We start from the raw sequence: 17236 nt of genomic DNA on the forward strand, positions 1-17236 counted from the left end.
ATATACACATATATGCATATATTATATATTAGTAATATTCTTAAAATGTATAGAATGTGGAGTATATATGGTGACCACTGAGTGGATTTTGTGTTACAGTGTTAGAATGTGCTTAATATCTAAACTCGATCTTAGCTAAAAGGCTAAGAAATGATAGTGGCTTTACTTTCTATGCAGAAATAATAGGTGTGTTCTACGATTTTCTATATAAACTGTAGAGTGGTGGGTTTCTTAATGAGGTCTCTCTTTCCCACTATACTAGAACATAGCAAAACGCTTTGTTAAGGTACTGTGGGGCTGTGGCGATGTCATCATGGGTTCATGTTCTGTACAAGCACGAGGGCCTGAGCCTTGACCCTTACCCCCTTATTAAAAAGGCAGGGTATGGTCATCCATGTCTGCAGTCCTGAGTTTTCAGAAGCTATTTGTTGTGAAAAGACCATGAGTACAGGTTTTGTCAATTTCCATGTCTCTCCATTGCATCATCAAAGTGTGGCATTGATTCTTGATAATCTTAGACATCAGATGAACACCAACCCAGCACCATATGACTAGGTTTGGAATCCCTTTATACTGAGTCCAAACACTATTTCCCATAGTGACACAGTTTTAGTTTAGAATCTGGTTTAAAATTCTAAAGTCTGGTTCAAAAAATCCCTGCCATAGAATATTGTTTGCATTAAGTGAATTCATTGCCATCTACAACCAGATACTGGTTTGGTTTTCTATATTAATCATTCATAAAAAGCTAAAAAGTTTTCCAAATGTACTATTTTGTCATGGAATAGAAAAATGTCCATTGCCATAGATTTACCCTGGCAGCAGTAATCGTTACAAATCATGTGATTCTGTGTTGGTGATCTCTGTCAGTGTGCAAGTATACAGGCCTGTGATGCTACAAATGCCACGTGTAAGAACTAATGCTGTGGAAATTCATGCATATATGCATGGACAGTAAAGGTCAGGTTGAAGGAGCTCTCAGAGAAGGAGAATGAGTACATATGGTAGAAGAAGAAAGTAGGGAAATAAAGAGGGAATTTAATTGAGACAGAGGAAGAGAGAGAATTATAGAGGGAAACAAAAGGAGGAAATATAAATAATACTAAGAATTTTTGAAAAAGACATAGGGAAGCACTCATTGTCTGTGTGTGTGTGTGTGTGTTTGTGTGTGTGTGTGTGTGTGTGTGTGTGTGTGTGTGTGTGTGTGTGTCTGCCTGCCTGTCTGTCTCTCTATCTGACATCTGTCTATGTGTATAGCTTAAATGAAGTTTTATACCTATTGGGCTGATAATACTTCCCAAAAAATCCTATAATTCCTAACAAAATCCTCCATGTGATGCATGAAAAATCTCCCTCTGAACTGTTGGCTCAGAGTGCTTAAGAGGCTCCCCAAATAATAAAGGCTATTGAGTAGCTCTTGGCTGCCTCCCAGAACTTGAAAATAAAAACCCTAGTACTGAAGACACCACAAATTTCAGGCACGAGATTTGAAGGAATTGAGCTTCCATTGTATGTAAGGTACGTCCCCATAGTATGTAATGAGGTTATATAGACTTCAAGAAAGAAAAGAACAGGCCGACACAGCAGACAACCTCCAAACCAGAACACAGACCAGTATGGCAATAAATCCTCAAGGTATAGTAGTGGCACTTACATCTTAGGTGTAACCAACATCTGTTGAATTGAATATAAACCATCATTAGGAAGGAATTCAAGTCTGGTACCGGAATCCTAGCCAACTACTTAATCATGGCTGGTAAGATCAAGGGACATAGAAGAGACTGTGCAACTGCCATTTTCCTAAGGATAATTCCTGCCTTCTAAACACTTATCATTACACCAACATGTAAGTGTAGCTCTCAAATATCATGATGCTTCTTTTGCACCAGAGACCATTTTATACATCCACAACTGTAAAAATGCAAACCATTCACGGTGAGTTTTTTAGTTTCACTTGATACATTTTCAACACCAGTGCTATAATGAAGACACAGAGAATATTCTAGAGGAGGGGAATAAACAATTCTAACAGCCAGAAGTTCAGGGAGTATTCCATGAGGTAGTATCTTCTGTGCATGATAGGAAAAGTGTACCCATGAAATCTCAAAAATATGGTTGCTTATACAAGACTTGCACAATGTCAGCAACACAACTTGACATACTATCATGGGTGGGGAAAATTTCACAAGATCCCTCTCCTAGACAAATTGCTACAGTAATGGCTGCTGAGAGATGGATTGTCACCCTTTCCAAGGATAAGTCCTCAATAGATTACCATTCCCAAGTGATTAGCCTCAAGCAACACTAAATACGTGCAAAGGCCATGAATTCAAGGAGCTCTCAGGAACATAGGAGCAGTTGGAGGAAAGTGAAAACAGGACAGAGAAAGTCCAAACTGATCTATGGAATTCTCAAAACAATACATTCAAACCCCTAAATTCAAGAAGCTGTAGATTATTTTTAAAAAAAACATGTATTAGAAAGTCATAAATTCATAGAGAATCCAAATATGAAGGACTTAACATAGTATTCATTTGTTAGAAAATCCACCTTTGAATAAATGTATAAGTCAAACATATTTTACAAGTAAAAACATAAAGTCAAGTTGTATACCATAGTTTGTACTGGATATGTTCTAAAACTCATGGTATTAAGACAACTCACAGTGCCATTTGAAAATAGTTGACATGATAAGAAATGAGGACTGCCAAGGCAGGTTCTATTATTAGAGGAGTACTCCTCATGAGGGTTATTTGATCATGATATCTTTCTGTGTATACCTTTTCTTCAATGTATCATCAGATATTCTCTTCCATATTCTTCATGCCATGAGAAGCTACCTGGCATCGCGCCCATAGTCAATAGGCCCAATCAAAATGTTCAAAGCTTCAAGCCAAACTAAAACTTTTTCCTTGTAAGTTTATCATTTTACAGGCATGTCTTATGGTAACAGAAAGCTAATGAACACATACCTAATATAATATGCTGTTGGGAGTAAATTGGGTAAGACATATAGTCATGTATCATTTATCTATAGAAATTATTTTCAAGAGAGTACAATGAGTGCTAATGGCTGCTGAACAAAAGCAGGACAGGTGAATAGATAATTTTATGTTATTCTGTTTTATTTATTCAATTTTGAGTATTAAAGTACATAACTTAAATAATAAGTTTAAGAATATTTTACCTTTGAGTGTGTAGTCTTTCTGTACTCCCTCTATTGCTGGCTTATAAAAATTGGCTTAAGCTATAATAATTTCTTTTGTCGTTTTCTTATCAAAACAATGTCATGAACTGAGATAAATGTGAACTCTTCAAATTTTTACCTGAAATTATGATATTGTTCAATATTTGCCTGTTTTAAATGTTCAAATCTTTTGTATTCTACAATATTAAAATTATGCATTTCATGATCTCACCAACCTGTGATTTATTTATTTATTTTTTGGTTCTTTTTTTTCGGAGCTGGGGACCGAACCCAGGGCCTTGCGCTTCCTAGGTAAGCGCTCTACCACTGAGCTAAATCCCCAGCCGCTGATTTATTTATTTTTTTAATGTTGGTTTTAATGCACGCAGGGGGTGAGCTTAACATTTGTATAGAGATTTGTTTTCAAAGACAAAATAAATTATTTATTCCTAAGGTTGATTAAATGCCAGTATATTTTGAGTATGAGTAGAAAATTAAGAATGGTAAAAATAATTGTATAAGTGTTAAGGTTTAGAGATCAAACCAGGGTTTCATGCATATACAGCAAATACCCTAAGGACAGATTCATGTCCCAGCCTTGATCTTGGCAATGGCATACTTTGTTTCCAATGCCTTATCAATGATGGCAGTTTAATGCACATATTAGTTAAAGACTGAGTCCAGAAACTACTGTTTACATTAACGTGCACAGACCAACACACACACACACACACACACACACACACACACACACACACACGCACACAATTAAATTAAATGTTACTAGAGAGCACAATCTAAAAGTAAATCTTGTTGTTAAAAGTAGTGATGGAAAACCCATTAGTCATGTAGTCTACATATATGTGCCACATTTGGGTCCTGGAATAAACAGGCACAGGATTCTTCTAGTTTTCTTTTTTGTTATCCATGACCAACAATTCAAGTACTTGGGAAATTTATTTCAACGACAGTTTACTCAAAATTGATTTAATATAAATTTTTATGTATTTGAATCTCCTAGTCTTACTGAAACCCAGAATTCAAAATCAGAGATGATGCCATGACAAATGTGCTGTGGTGGTCATCGGCTGAGAAACCACAGAGACATCAAGAAGCAATTATGCACTGTTTCATTTGAAAACAATGCACTAATAGCTTATTCGGATGGAAACAAATTAAGCTCATTTCACATTGCAGGTAATGAGAATTGTGAGAAGATTCCGTCAGACACCATTGACAGTTTCACACCTTCTACTTTTTCCTATTGCATACTTACAGGTCTGGCAGTGATTTTCTGTGGGTCCCCAGCATCGACCAGTGCAAGACTTATGGCATCTTCCGCCTGCACAGAAGGAGAAAGAGGGTTTGAAAGGTCAGGTTCACTATAGCTTTCCACTCTTGTCCCTTCTTAACGAAACACTCTTGTACAGGACGAGGCTTTTATGTCATGCTGGATTTGAGATATAACCTCCCAAAAAGGTCCACCTATGTTCCAAAGCCTGAATGCTCTTTGAATCAGAAACTGAAACACCGGGTCCTGATATGTGAAATGGTCTTACATTTTATGTGAAAAGGAAATAAATCAAGATGTCATCTTTTAAACAAGTAAAGAGTTACATGCTTTTACTTTGATTATTGGGTATTGCTGGTTCTTTGATCCATTCTACTTATTATAACTTCCAAAGCTCACAAAAAAATATTAAAAATTAAAGGATAATAGTTTGAAGGAAGAAGCTGAGGTCTATGACTCAAGGACATCATAAAATATCAAAATAAGAGGTAAAATCAAGGAGATTAAAAAATGCTAAGTTTTAGGAAGCTTAATGTGAGCTGTTAACTATATGGGTCTAAATGTTGTTATCTGACTTTTCAGACGGGATCCTATAAGACTTAAGGTGAGAGTTTCATCTACATATTTGTTTGCCTTAGTGGGCATAGCTGTTCCACATAGAGATTCCCAGGAAAACATAAAATAAACACATTAACTGAGGAAACCACGTGAAAGGACTTCCCTTGAAACTTATTTCTGAATTTCACTCCATACTTCAGTGCATCACTGACTTCTTTTTAGATTTATCCATGAAAAGCTATTAAAGACTAAAGTTTTTCTTTTCCAGCAGGGAGGGGAGTTTATTTCAGTTTACACTTCCAGGTAAGAGTTCATCACTGAGAGAAGCAGACTTTAATTCAAGCAGAAACCTGTAAACAAGAATGGCAACAGAAACTCTGCTTCCTGATTTGCTCCATGTGGCCGCTAAGCCTACGTTTTTATGTGGGCATGACCCATAGTCATCTGAGCCCTCTTATGTCAATCATTAATCAAGAAAATGCCCCACAAACTCATCTATAGGCCAGTTTAGTTGAAGCATTTTCTCAATTTCAATTCCTTCTTCTCAGATGACTCTGGCTTTTCTCAAGTTAGCAAAAATTAACCAGGACACCTGCCATGATAAACTGCATCCTTATACTGTGAGTAGGAATAAACCCTTTCTCCCTTATTCCATTTATTGAAGTAACAGAAAATAAATTAAGGTCCTATTCTCTCATTGGTGTGTCTCCATCCACAGACCACAGGAAGCTCAAGGAGAAGGATGACCAAAATGTGAATGCTCCCACTCCTTCTTAAAAGGGGGAAAAATATCCATAGGAGGGGATATGGAAGCAAAGTTTAGAGTAGCGACTCAAGGAATGGCCATTCAGAGCCTGACCCACATGTGGCCCATATATATACAGTCACCAAAACTAGATAAGATTGATGAAGCTAGAAAATGCATGCGGAAAGGGACCGGATATATATCTCTCCTGAGAGATACATCCAGAGCATGTTTAATACAGAGGTCAATGCTAGCAGCAAACCACCAAACTGAGAGTAGGACCCCCTTGGGGGGAATTAGAGAAAGTATTGAAAGAGTTGAAGGAGCTTGCAACCCCATAAAAACAACAATGTCAACCAACCAGAGCTTCTAGTGACTAAACACTACTGAAAGATTATATATGACTGACCCAGAGCTCCAACTACATATGTAGCAGAGAATAGCCTTGTTGGGGCACCAGTGGAAGGGGAAGCCCTTGGTTCTGCCAAGGTTGGCCCCCAGTGCAGGGGAATATGGGGGGGGTGACAATAAGGGGAAAGTATAGGGGGAATACTCATGGGAGAGGGGGAGGGGAGGGAATGGAGGCTTATGGACAGGAACCCAGAAAGGGGAATAAGCTTTGAAATGTAAGTAAAGAAGTACATCTAATATAAAAAAAATTTAAAAAAGAAGACAGAAGTTATAAGATAAAAGAAAAGAACAAACAAATGAAATGTTTGGTGAGGATGGAAGAATATTGAAAGCTGTGTGAATTAAAGTTCTTAAGACATCGACATAAAAGAGGCTGGTGTCTTCTTTATTAGGAGCATATTGATGGTTAAAACAGTGGATTATGACATTTTCATACATGTATGGACATGTATGTATTTTGTTTAAAAAAACCTATATGTATTTTGTTTAAAAATTGCTCCATATCCTTCTTTTGTCCCTATCTCCCCTTTCTGCTAGCCCCCTTTCTCATAGTTCATATTCTGTTTTATGTGTATTTTTTCTTTTATTGGACATATTTTTATTTACATTTCAAATGTTATTACTTTTCCTGGTTTCTGTCCATAAGACCTCTATCCCATCCCCTCCCCTTTTTCTAAAAGTGTCCCCCTTCACCTTCCACTCCCCCTTCCTGTCCCCACAACATTTCCCTACACTGGGGGTGCAACCTTGGCAGGACCAAGGACTTCTCCTTCCATTGGTGCCCAACAAGGTCATCCTCTGCTACATATGCAGTTGGAGCCATAGATCAGTCCATATAGTCTTTGGGTAGTGGTTTAGTCCCTGGGAGCTCTGGTTGGTTGGTATTGTTGTTCTTAAGCCCCTTCAGGTCTTTTAATCCTTTCTCTAATTCCTCCAACGGGGTTCCCATTCTCAGTTCAGTGGTTTGCTGCTAGCATTCACCTCTGTGTTTGACATGCTCTGGCTGTGTCTCTCAGAAGACATCTATATCCGTTTCCTGTCAGCATGTAGTTCTTAGCTTCATCAATCTTATCTAGTTTTGGTGGCTGTATATATATGGGCAACATGTGGGGCAGGCTCTGAATGGCTGTTCCTTCAGTCTCTGCTCCAAATTTTGCCTCCATACCCCCTCCTATGAATATTTTTGTTCCCCCTTTTAAGAAGGAGTGAAACATCTGCACTTTGGTTATCCTTCTATTCTTACTACTTAGCAGTTTCCCCTGTCTAATGAAATTACCCAAGATAGTCTACAAAGATCAGCAGCTCTCATTGCTAAACTAGACAGGACTGACACACTTCCTTTGCCTGAAACTTCGACTATGTGAGAGGCTATTTTTGGAAGTGAAAAGAACCACGTCCAACCTCACGTACTCATTAAGCTCTCAGGTCTAGCTATCTTCTGAACAGTATGAGGATTCTTTTGGCAACACAGTTTATTTAAGGCGAGTGTTGGTGAGATGAAGTACTGACATCATGAGTGTGTTGTGGCCTGTCATTCTGCCATCTGCCTGTTTGGATCTAAACATATTACATCCGCACAATTCAAACTCATTCTTGATGCCAGGAAAAGAATTCCATCTGGACCAAAGAATATCATTTTAATCAGTGATAATGATAATTATTATTAAAAACTTACTGAAGTTCCTTTGTATCAAATTAATAAACCTAAATAAATCTTATTTAGAGCAGCGGGAATTAGAGAACACTGTGATTCTGAATAAAAAGCAGTGAGAACTTTTTTGAGGACAAACTTTTTCTAAGAAAGTAGATAAAGCTTTTTAATGGATTCACTAAGAACTTTTAGATCGATCCATCAAGTGGATTGAAAATCCACTGTTAATTGAAGATATCTAGAGTAGAGAATAATCTCCCATTTAATCTATGACTTCTTTAATTGTGTTTGGAATAATAAAATGTTTAACTTTACTCTTCACAGCTAGAATGTTACTCATTAAAATATAAAAAAAATCAAAGGAAAATAGAAAATGCCAAATATAATCAGTAACTGTTACTTCAATATTCTATTCATTTTTGGTGGAGTTGAAAATTTTGTTTAAATTCTCAGGTACTAAGCTGAGATTTGATTCCAGAGTCAGTATGTTACACGAAAAAATATGGATATTGTGTATATATTCAAAATACATTTAAACTTTTACAAGTGAAATGTCACTGAAAATGATGTCTGTAATTTTTAATCACATAATCAGGACAGAGCTCAACTACCTTGAAACATGTTATATAGTACACACCCAAAGAGATGTAAATAATTTCATCCTGTTTACATCCTCATTGTGAAATTTCAGTTGTCTTCATTTTCATCGGTATTTGTCTAATCCTCTCTAACTGCTGAAAGGATGCTGCCACCGGCAGCTTCTCTAGGACTGCCCACTTTTGGCATCCTCCGTGCCCTTTGCAAATGTGAGCTGCTGGTTCCCACAGTTAAGGCTGCCTGGGCTGGGTATGTCCCTTTCTACTGCACCGGGGAGGTTTACTTCCTTGGTGTCTGCTTTTACCGAGGGTCAGCCTGTCCTACCTGGATTTCCTGTCATAGAGGAGCTTGTCCTCTATCTGTCCAGAGAACACACCACACGTTTAGAGGAAAGACCAACATTATTTTCTCTACGTTACTTGCAATACAGTCAGTGTCGCCATCTGTGACCAAGTTGCTGCAAAGTCTTCTTTTGGAAGTAACCATTTGCTGTCTTTTCCTCTACCTGATCTGATCCTTGTAGGTAACTGGACCGTATGTAGGTATGTATATAGGTATGTATAGCTAAATGTTTTTGAGTACGTGTGAAAGCCTCATGCGGTGGCGCACATTTCCAGTATTTCCAGTAGAAGTAGAGGTAGTAGATTCTGAACACAAGTCTGGGCTGTGTAAAGCCTTGTCTCAAAACGCAACAATAACAACAGCACAAAACAAAAACCTAAATGAGAACAAAACATCCTAATTGCTTTTAGTCCCACCATTTCTATTACATAAAACCATCAAAGGTATAATGTGGTACAGGGTTTCTATAGTAACAATGAGTTCAGCTGGCAAGAATTAACCAGCAAACCTCCTGGCCAGCTCCACTCCTTTCCTCTATTTCTAACAATCGCATATGAATGTTACTTTCTTATATATTAGTTACTAGAGAAAGTATCAAAGGTAAAATATTGAATGAAAACAGATAGAACTATCAATTTCATGAACGTTAAAATAAACTTAGGCATGTTTTGAAATGGAAAGCTTTGATTCCCTGGATTCAGAGGTTTCTCTGTGTATGAGTCAAAGAATAATTCAATACACTTTAATTATTTATGGCATATGCTTGTACTGTTCTTCCTAATAGTTACATCATAAGTAGAGACAGTGTCATTTTAATATGAACTTTTTTCAAACGTTTCGTTTTTATTAAGGATCGATTTTGTTCTCACATAAAATATATTAATTACTGCTTGGCTTCCCTCTAATCCTCTCAGTTCCTCTCCACACCACCTCTCATCCAAATCTTCTTTTGATCTCTCACCAGAAAACAGGCTTTTAAGAAATAATATAGAAATATGATAAAATATAATACAGATAAAAACTAATGCATAAGAATAGAATAAAATGAAGAAAAAGAAGAGGAAAAAGTTCCTAAGTCAAACAAATGCAACAGATATAGAGGCAGAGTCCCACTTGTTGACAATCTGAAATCCCTGAAAACATTAAGTTATAATCTATAATATATATGTATATATATTATACATTATACATTACAAATTATACATAAACTACATATTACATATCATAAACTGGATAGTGCATAGTGTACTTTACATATTACATGTTATAATATATAAATATATTAGATATTATATCTTATAACATATATTTGCTATATTATTGAAACATTATATACACACACACACATATAGGGGACACATACCCATAATACCCGTATATATATATATATATATATATATATATGCATATATATACATATATATGCATAGAGAGACAGACAAAGAGAGATAGAAAGACAGAGACAGAGACAGAAACAGAGATAGAGACAGAGACAGAGACAGACAGACAGAGATACACACACAGAGAGAAGTCTGGAAGAGCAAAAGGAAGAAAAATATAAAGATAAAATAAAATGAAAACTAACATAAATTTCAACAGTAAAAACAAAACCTTGACACAACTCCTGATAAGAATCCTCCAAAAATGCTGTTAATGTTCTGTTGACAATATACTGATGGGCATGCGGTTTACCCTTAAGAGTAGTTGTTTCCCAAGTGAGACTCCCTTCAAGAACACTAAATTTTCATTTGCAGTGGTTATCAATTGTAGATAACTCCTCAGTTTGGAATAAGGCCTTTTGTCCATTTCTCCTTACAGCTCTAGGATGCTGACTGCCAAAGACCTTCTCAGTTCCTATGTACTGTGCCCCGGTCTCTGTGAGATTAGATGCCTGTCAGTCCTGTTGGTTTAGAGGACCTTGTTTTCTTGGTGTCCTCTATCTCCTCAGGATCTTACTGCCTTCTTTTTCTCAGAGTTTTCTTAGTTTGAAGAGGGAAATTTGACGGAGTTTAGGACTGAGTCCTCCGAGGTTTCTCACTGTCTGTCTGTGGGTCTCTGTATTTGTTCCCACTTATGTTACAGAAGCAAGCTTTTCTGATGATAGCTGAGGAAGGAACTGATCTGTTCAGCAAAATGTTATTAGGAAGCATTTGCTACATTAGTAGAACTGTAATGTCAGGTTAAACTAGCTATCAATTCTTGATCACCCAAGCAGTGTGGGGAATTGTTTCCCACTTGTGGAGTGGGCCTTAAGACCAACCAGATTTTGATTGGCTACGAATACAAGTTTTGTTTCACCAATGCACTATCATATCTTGCAGACAGGACACTAATGCTAATCAATTTTTTTTAACAGTTCCACTCACAATGATTTCAGAGCTTCAAAGATGACCCACATTGAGAAGGTCATGCAATGTCTGGTGAAATGGCAAAATGCTATATGTCTGACATGCTGATCATTCCTTACATTCTCTATAATGAGACAGATCACCAGGAGTCTTGGTGAGAGGAGAGGAAAAGCCTCCAAGTGACCCCTGCTTTTCTCTCAAAGAATCACATGAGTCCAGCATCTTACTTGAAACAGACTTTTTCTATTTCTAGGTAAAAGAATTTTCAACAGTCCTGAATTCTGGTGAAATAAACAAAAATTGTATTTATTCCTGCTATTTTATTGTGATTTAGTTTTATAAACTACTACAAGAAGTATGGTTTTTAAATGAGTTCTTTAAAGAGAAAAAAATAAATGTCAGATCCTAGACTGAATGAAGAGGAAAATTATATCATGAATTTGGTACCACCGTCAAAATTTATCCATATCCGTCTCAAGCAAACATGGTGGTTCTCCACTCTTTAGTTTAATAATGTCCCTTTTTGATGAAGCAAACAGTTTTATTTATTTCCCTTATTGAAAATAGGTTTTTTTTCTCACATAATGTATCTATCTGATGATAGTTTCTCCTCCCTTTACTCATCCCAAGTCCTTCTACTTCCCTAACAACCCAGATTCGCCTGCATCTGTCTCTTATTAGAAAACAAAGTGGGTCATGAGGGACAATAGAAAAATATATATTAGATAAAACAAAAACTGATACATCAGAGTTGGCCAGAAAAATAAGGAGAAAGAGAAGAGCCCAAGAGAAGGCAAATGAAATGGAAACCCACTTGTTCTCAAACTTGGGAATCCTATAAAAACATTGAAGTGCAAATCAATACTATTGATTTATAGGTCCTTGCTTTTTGAAGTCCTCCATCTCCTTTGATTCTTATACTCTTTCTGCCTCCTCTTTCACATAATCCCTGAGCTATGAATGGTGTAACTGATGGAGAAATTGAATTTAAGACTAATATTTTACTCTCTTCATATCATCTGTCTGTGGGTCTTTGTATTTCTTACCATCTGCTGCAAGAACTAGATTGTCTGCTGAGCAATCTATGAATATGGAAGAATAAAAATTCCTTAAAGGTGTATAAGACATAGGCCATTCTTATATACGTCTACACACATACACAATCTCTCTCTCTCTCTCTCTCTCTCTCTCTCTCTCACACACACACACACACACACACACACAAGCACACATATTTGATGTTTTTATAATGGCTTAATTATAGCAACAACTTAAATTAATATCTTCTGTCATTCCATTCAAACATATGTCATTCCATTCAAAGATATGAAATAATAAAATATTCAAAATAAATAATTTTATTTCTTTCCTATCTATCTATCTATCTATCTATCTATCTATCTATCTATCTAAATTATCCCATACCAGTATTCCAGTATTATTTTAATTCGTACATAATCCATCTGCTTTTATGATCTATGATTTATCATGGAAGACAGCAAAAGTGACTAAGGACTTTCATCTTTTATGCTGGCCCAGCAGATGCTATTAGAAATGTGGCTTTCACATGTTCTTTTAGGGGACTAGCGTCCTTGAACATCTTTTATGCTTTAAGAGTCATAAATTCATGCTACGAGTTTTTCCTGTTGTGTGAATGCCTGGCAGCAGAGATGGGATTCAATATCTACCCCATAATGTTCTCTGCGAGTAATATGGCTAGACAGCTGAAGAGTCACAAAATATGAAGCCACTGGCAGGCATAAAGGATTATGTCCTCAAACTGCCACTAGCTAGAGGCAATGCAGGCACATCCTCAGACTGTTACATAGTCCTTTAGAAAACTGAGAGACTTGACCTCTTAAAAAGACTTTTATGTGAATAGAACTAAGGAAAAACTATATAATTCAAAACATAAAAGAAGAAATTTCATTGAAAGTCTATGTTGAACCAGTCTCTATTATTGGTGTAGGAAGGATGAACAAGTCAATGCCCCACCTTACAGAAGATTTCAATATCCTAAAAACCAGCAGGGAAAAAGTCCATGGCTTTTATAGCTTCAGTATCTGTTATTAATAAAATCTATACAACATGGAGGATTTGGAAATACAGAGAATAGGATTCCTCAGTTTGATTCCAATGCCTAGTTTTTCCAGTGCTGAAGTGTAAGAGATGAGATGTTCATACTCACGGACTGACCTAATTCATTTTTAGCATTCTGGATGAACCCTGCTTCTGTGGGTAATAACGTTGGGATATCGGGTTATTTTACATGAGGATTAGAGCTGTGGTGCGGCTTTCTATCATGTTCATATCTGCCATCTAATCACCTGGACTTGACTTAGCCAAGGTTTCGTGGATTTGGATTAAGTCTTGGAGATATTGAAATGATAGAGTTTGCTAACAAAAGGTTTTCTTTATTAGGGTTTCATAATGTCAGGGCTTAGCCTTAGCAGTCTGTGTGAGATATTTATTTCGCTGTGGCACAAGGCACTAAAAACCATGTTTTCAGAAAGCAATGCTAGAGACTCACGTACTGCTGGGTCCACAGGAACAGAGAGCAGCATATATGTTTGTGACTGGGCATGTATCGCCATGCTTGGTTAGGATCTTGGCCACACTTTTGGTTATACTCTTGTTTTAAATGTGGTCAGATGCTGGACTTCTATTCCTTCTGCTTTACTGATGGTAAAATAAAAATCAATCTGTCTTATTTTCCTGTGATGTCTTTCTGATTTATAGAATATTTCTGTATTTTTCTTTACCCCTATAGCAGTAAAATTTATGCATATTCTCAAATTTAAATAAGCAGGAGCTCCTGATGAGTAGTAAAAATCACAATGGGATTCCAGAAAATGACACACTTTCAGGAATTAATGACGTTTCTGTTCTTTGGAGTTGCTCCATTTTATGATTTGAGTATGATCTACCCCTTCATATAAGAACTTCTTTTTAAACATCTATTGATTATTTATTCCAACATTATGTGTTATGGAAATTAATTGCAGTTTTTCTTTCAATTTTTGTCTCATCTTATTGTATTTTATCAATCATTTAAGAATTTCCTAGGGGGCTGGAGAGATGGCTCAGTGGTTAAGAGCACTGACTGCTCTTCCAGAGGTCCTGAGTTCAAATCCCAGCAACCACATGGTGGCTCACAACCATCTGTAATGGGATCCGATGCCCTCTTCTGGTGTGTCTGAAGACAGCGACAGTGTACACACATACATGAAATAAATAAATAAATAAATAAATCTTTAAAAAAAATTTCCTATTGCCTCCCATATACTCACAGGTATAGGAAGGTATTCCTGCACAAACATCGTGACTAAGAAGCAAGTTGCAGAGGAAAGGGTTTTTTCAGCTTATACTTCCTCATTGCTGTTCATTACCAAAGGAAGTCGGGACTGGAACTCAAGCAGCTCAGGAAGTAAGAGCTGATGCAGAGGCCATGGAGGGATTTTACTTACTGGCTTGCTTCACCTGGCCTGCTCAGCTTGCTTCCTTATAGAACCCAAGACTACCAACAAGCCCAGGTATGGCACCACCTACAAAGGGCCCTCCCTACTTGATCATTAATTGAGAAAATGCCTTACAGCAGAATCTGATGAAGACATTTCCTCACTGAGGCTCCCTTGTCTGTGATAACTCCAGCTTGTGTCAAGTTGACACACAAAACCAGTCCGTACAGGAACCCACTCTGAACTTGATTGCCTGATCAGCAATCACAACCTTACAGAAAATTCATTCTCCCTCCATTAAAAGCAGTCAACTGTTAGTCAAGAGCTCACCAGGAAGGGGTGAGTCTTATGAGTTACTTCTCCTCCATGTTCCCAAAAATAACCACAATTGTTCTGGGTTCATAAGTTCATGGTTTTGGAATATACAGAAGTTACAGATGAACCCTGGACCTCACTGATCTGTGGCTCTTACAGTTTTTTTTTTGAACTGGCTTTTATGAAGGTCCCCTCCCTGATCTTTGGCAGTGAAGAATTAATATATATATATATATATTTAAGAATTTTGAATTTAAGAATATATTCAAGAATTTTGAAAACGAACATTCTGAGTTTATTTTATGCCATAGTCAACTAAATAATGAGTTATTCAACTGAGATATTTTAAGTAATAACATCACTGAAGAGGGGCTATGTAATGTCAAGGTTGGTTGTTAAACTAGATATTTTAAAAATACTAGAAACATTTATATTATTAGTCAATGATTTAGAATATCGTTTATTCTTAAATGATGTAGATACATTTTGAACAGAAGTAGAAAACTCATCAAATTTAGTCTTCAGTTCTACACATTCCTTATGCAGCGACTCAATACTTGACTTCTAGTCAATGGCTACCACAGTACATCATTCTCTTTAGAATTATATCAGGGAAGGGTGGTTCTATTGGAAGAGCTAACTTGCAAGTCAATGTGGCACAATTTTGAAAGTGCTAAGCCCTTGCAACTTTGAATTTCTCTTATGTGTGCCTGCAAATAGAATCAATCTGGAAAAGAAAGGCAATGATGGGAATTTGAGGTACATATGGAAGTCAGGACAGAGTAAATTAGTAAATTACCATAATGCTGCTTTCCAAAAATCTAATACTTGGATTAAGATAGAAATTTAATTTTGGCCTAACTTATACCTTGACCTACTTATGATCTGTAATCAGTATAGACATCGAAATCTCTGTCAGACCATGAAACATCAGCTTGCCTTCTACATCTCAAAACAAAAGCAATGGCCTTGTATCCATTCCTCTGTTGAAGGACATCTGGGTTATTTCCAACTTCTGGCTATTATAAATAAGGCTGCTATGAACGTAGTAGAGCACGTGTCTTTGTTATATTTTGGGGTATCTTTCTGTTATATGCCCAGGAGAGGTATAGTGTAATGTCCAGTTTTCGAAGAAACCTCCAGACTGATTTCCAGAGTGGTTGTACCAGATTGAAATTCCCCCAACAATGGAGGAGTGTTCCTCTTTCTCCACATCCTCACCAGCATCTGCTGTCACCTGAGTTTTTGATCTTAGCCATTCTGTCAGGTGTGAGGTGGAATCTCAGGGTTGTTTGATTTGCATTTCCCTGATGATTAAGGATGTTGAACATTTCTTTAGGTGCTTCCTGGCAATATTCCTCAGTGTAGAATTCTTTGTTTAGCTCTGAACCCAATTTTTAATAGGGTTATTTGGTTCTCTGAAATCTCACTTCTTGAGTTCTTTGTTTATATTGGATACTAGCTCTCTAACAGATGTTGGATTGGTAAAGATCTTTTACCAATCTGTTGGTTGCTGTTTTGTCCTCTTGACAGTGTTCTTTGCCTTACAGAAGCTTTTCAATTTTATGAGGTCCTATTTGTCAATTCTTGATTTTAGAGCATAAGATTTTGGTGTTCTGTTCAGGAAATTTTCCCCTGTGCCAGTGTGTTTGAGGCTCTTCCCCACTTCCTCTTCTATTAGCTTCAATATATATGGTTTTATATGGAGGTCCTTGATCCACTTGGACTTGAGCTTTGTATAAAGAGAAAAGTTTGGATAGATTTGCATTCTTCTACATGCTTGTCCACCAGATGAACCAGCACCATTTGTTGAAAACACTGTCTTTTTACTCCTGGATGTCTTTAGCTAAATCTGCACATACTAAAGAGTATATTTGAAATGTAAATAAAATATTCAATAAGAAAGAACTCTTGGGTTGGTGGTTTAGCTAAAAGAAGTATATCCTCAGATGACTGACAGTGAGCTGACCCACCCTGACATACAAAACTCACCTGTTGGATTTTTTACCTTTGCTAAAGATACATGGGATGCCTGAAAATAAGCTTTGATCTAGTCTATTCCAGTATTTTTGCTTAGTCTGCATTATTCCAAGACAGGACTAAGGAGGCAAAATTTCTTTTATTGAATGCTTTTAGGAACAGCAGCCAGTGGCAGAGTGGGCTAGTCATTTTTTTGAAATGTTGGGGTTCTTAGACCAAATGTAGAGCTCTCAGTCATCTGGAATGCAAAACATATTCTCTCATTTTGTAAAAAGGATCTTTATTTTTGCAGTCCAATGTATATCTGTAGTTCTTTCCCTTTGTTTGAAGAATAAATGTAGAGAAGTGTTGTG

The 17236-nt window shown here is 36.8% G+C and overlaps 1 protein-coding gene across 6 annotated transcripts in view; it reads right to left on the reverse strand.

Moving 5' to 3' along the window:
- Erbb4 (erb-b2 receptor tyrosine kinase 4) overlaps positions 1-17236 on the reverse strand; it is a 1069446-nt gene that overhangs the window by 320656 nt on the left and 731554 nt on the right. For all 6 annotated transcript variants that reach the window (XM_087567483.1, NM_001437634.1, NM_021687.3 and 3 more), the window contains 1 exon segment: positions 4464-4529. In XM_087567483.1, the coding sequence (XP_087423609.1) occupies positions 4464-4529 (66 nt within the window).

This window comes from Rattus norvegicus, chromosome 9 (assembly GCF_021556685.1).
Source record: "Rattus norvegicus strain SHRSP/BbbUtx chromosome 9, alternate assembly SHRSP_T2T, whole genome shotgun sequence".
In the NCBI taxonomy this organism is placed as follows: domain Eukaryota; kingdom Metazoa; phylum Chordata; class Mammalia; order Rodentia; family Muridae; genus Rattus; species Rattus norvegicus.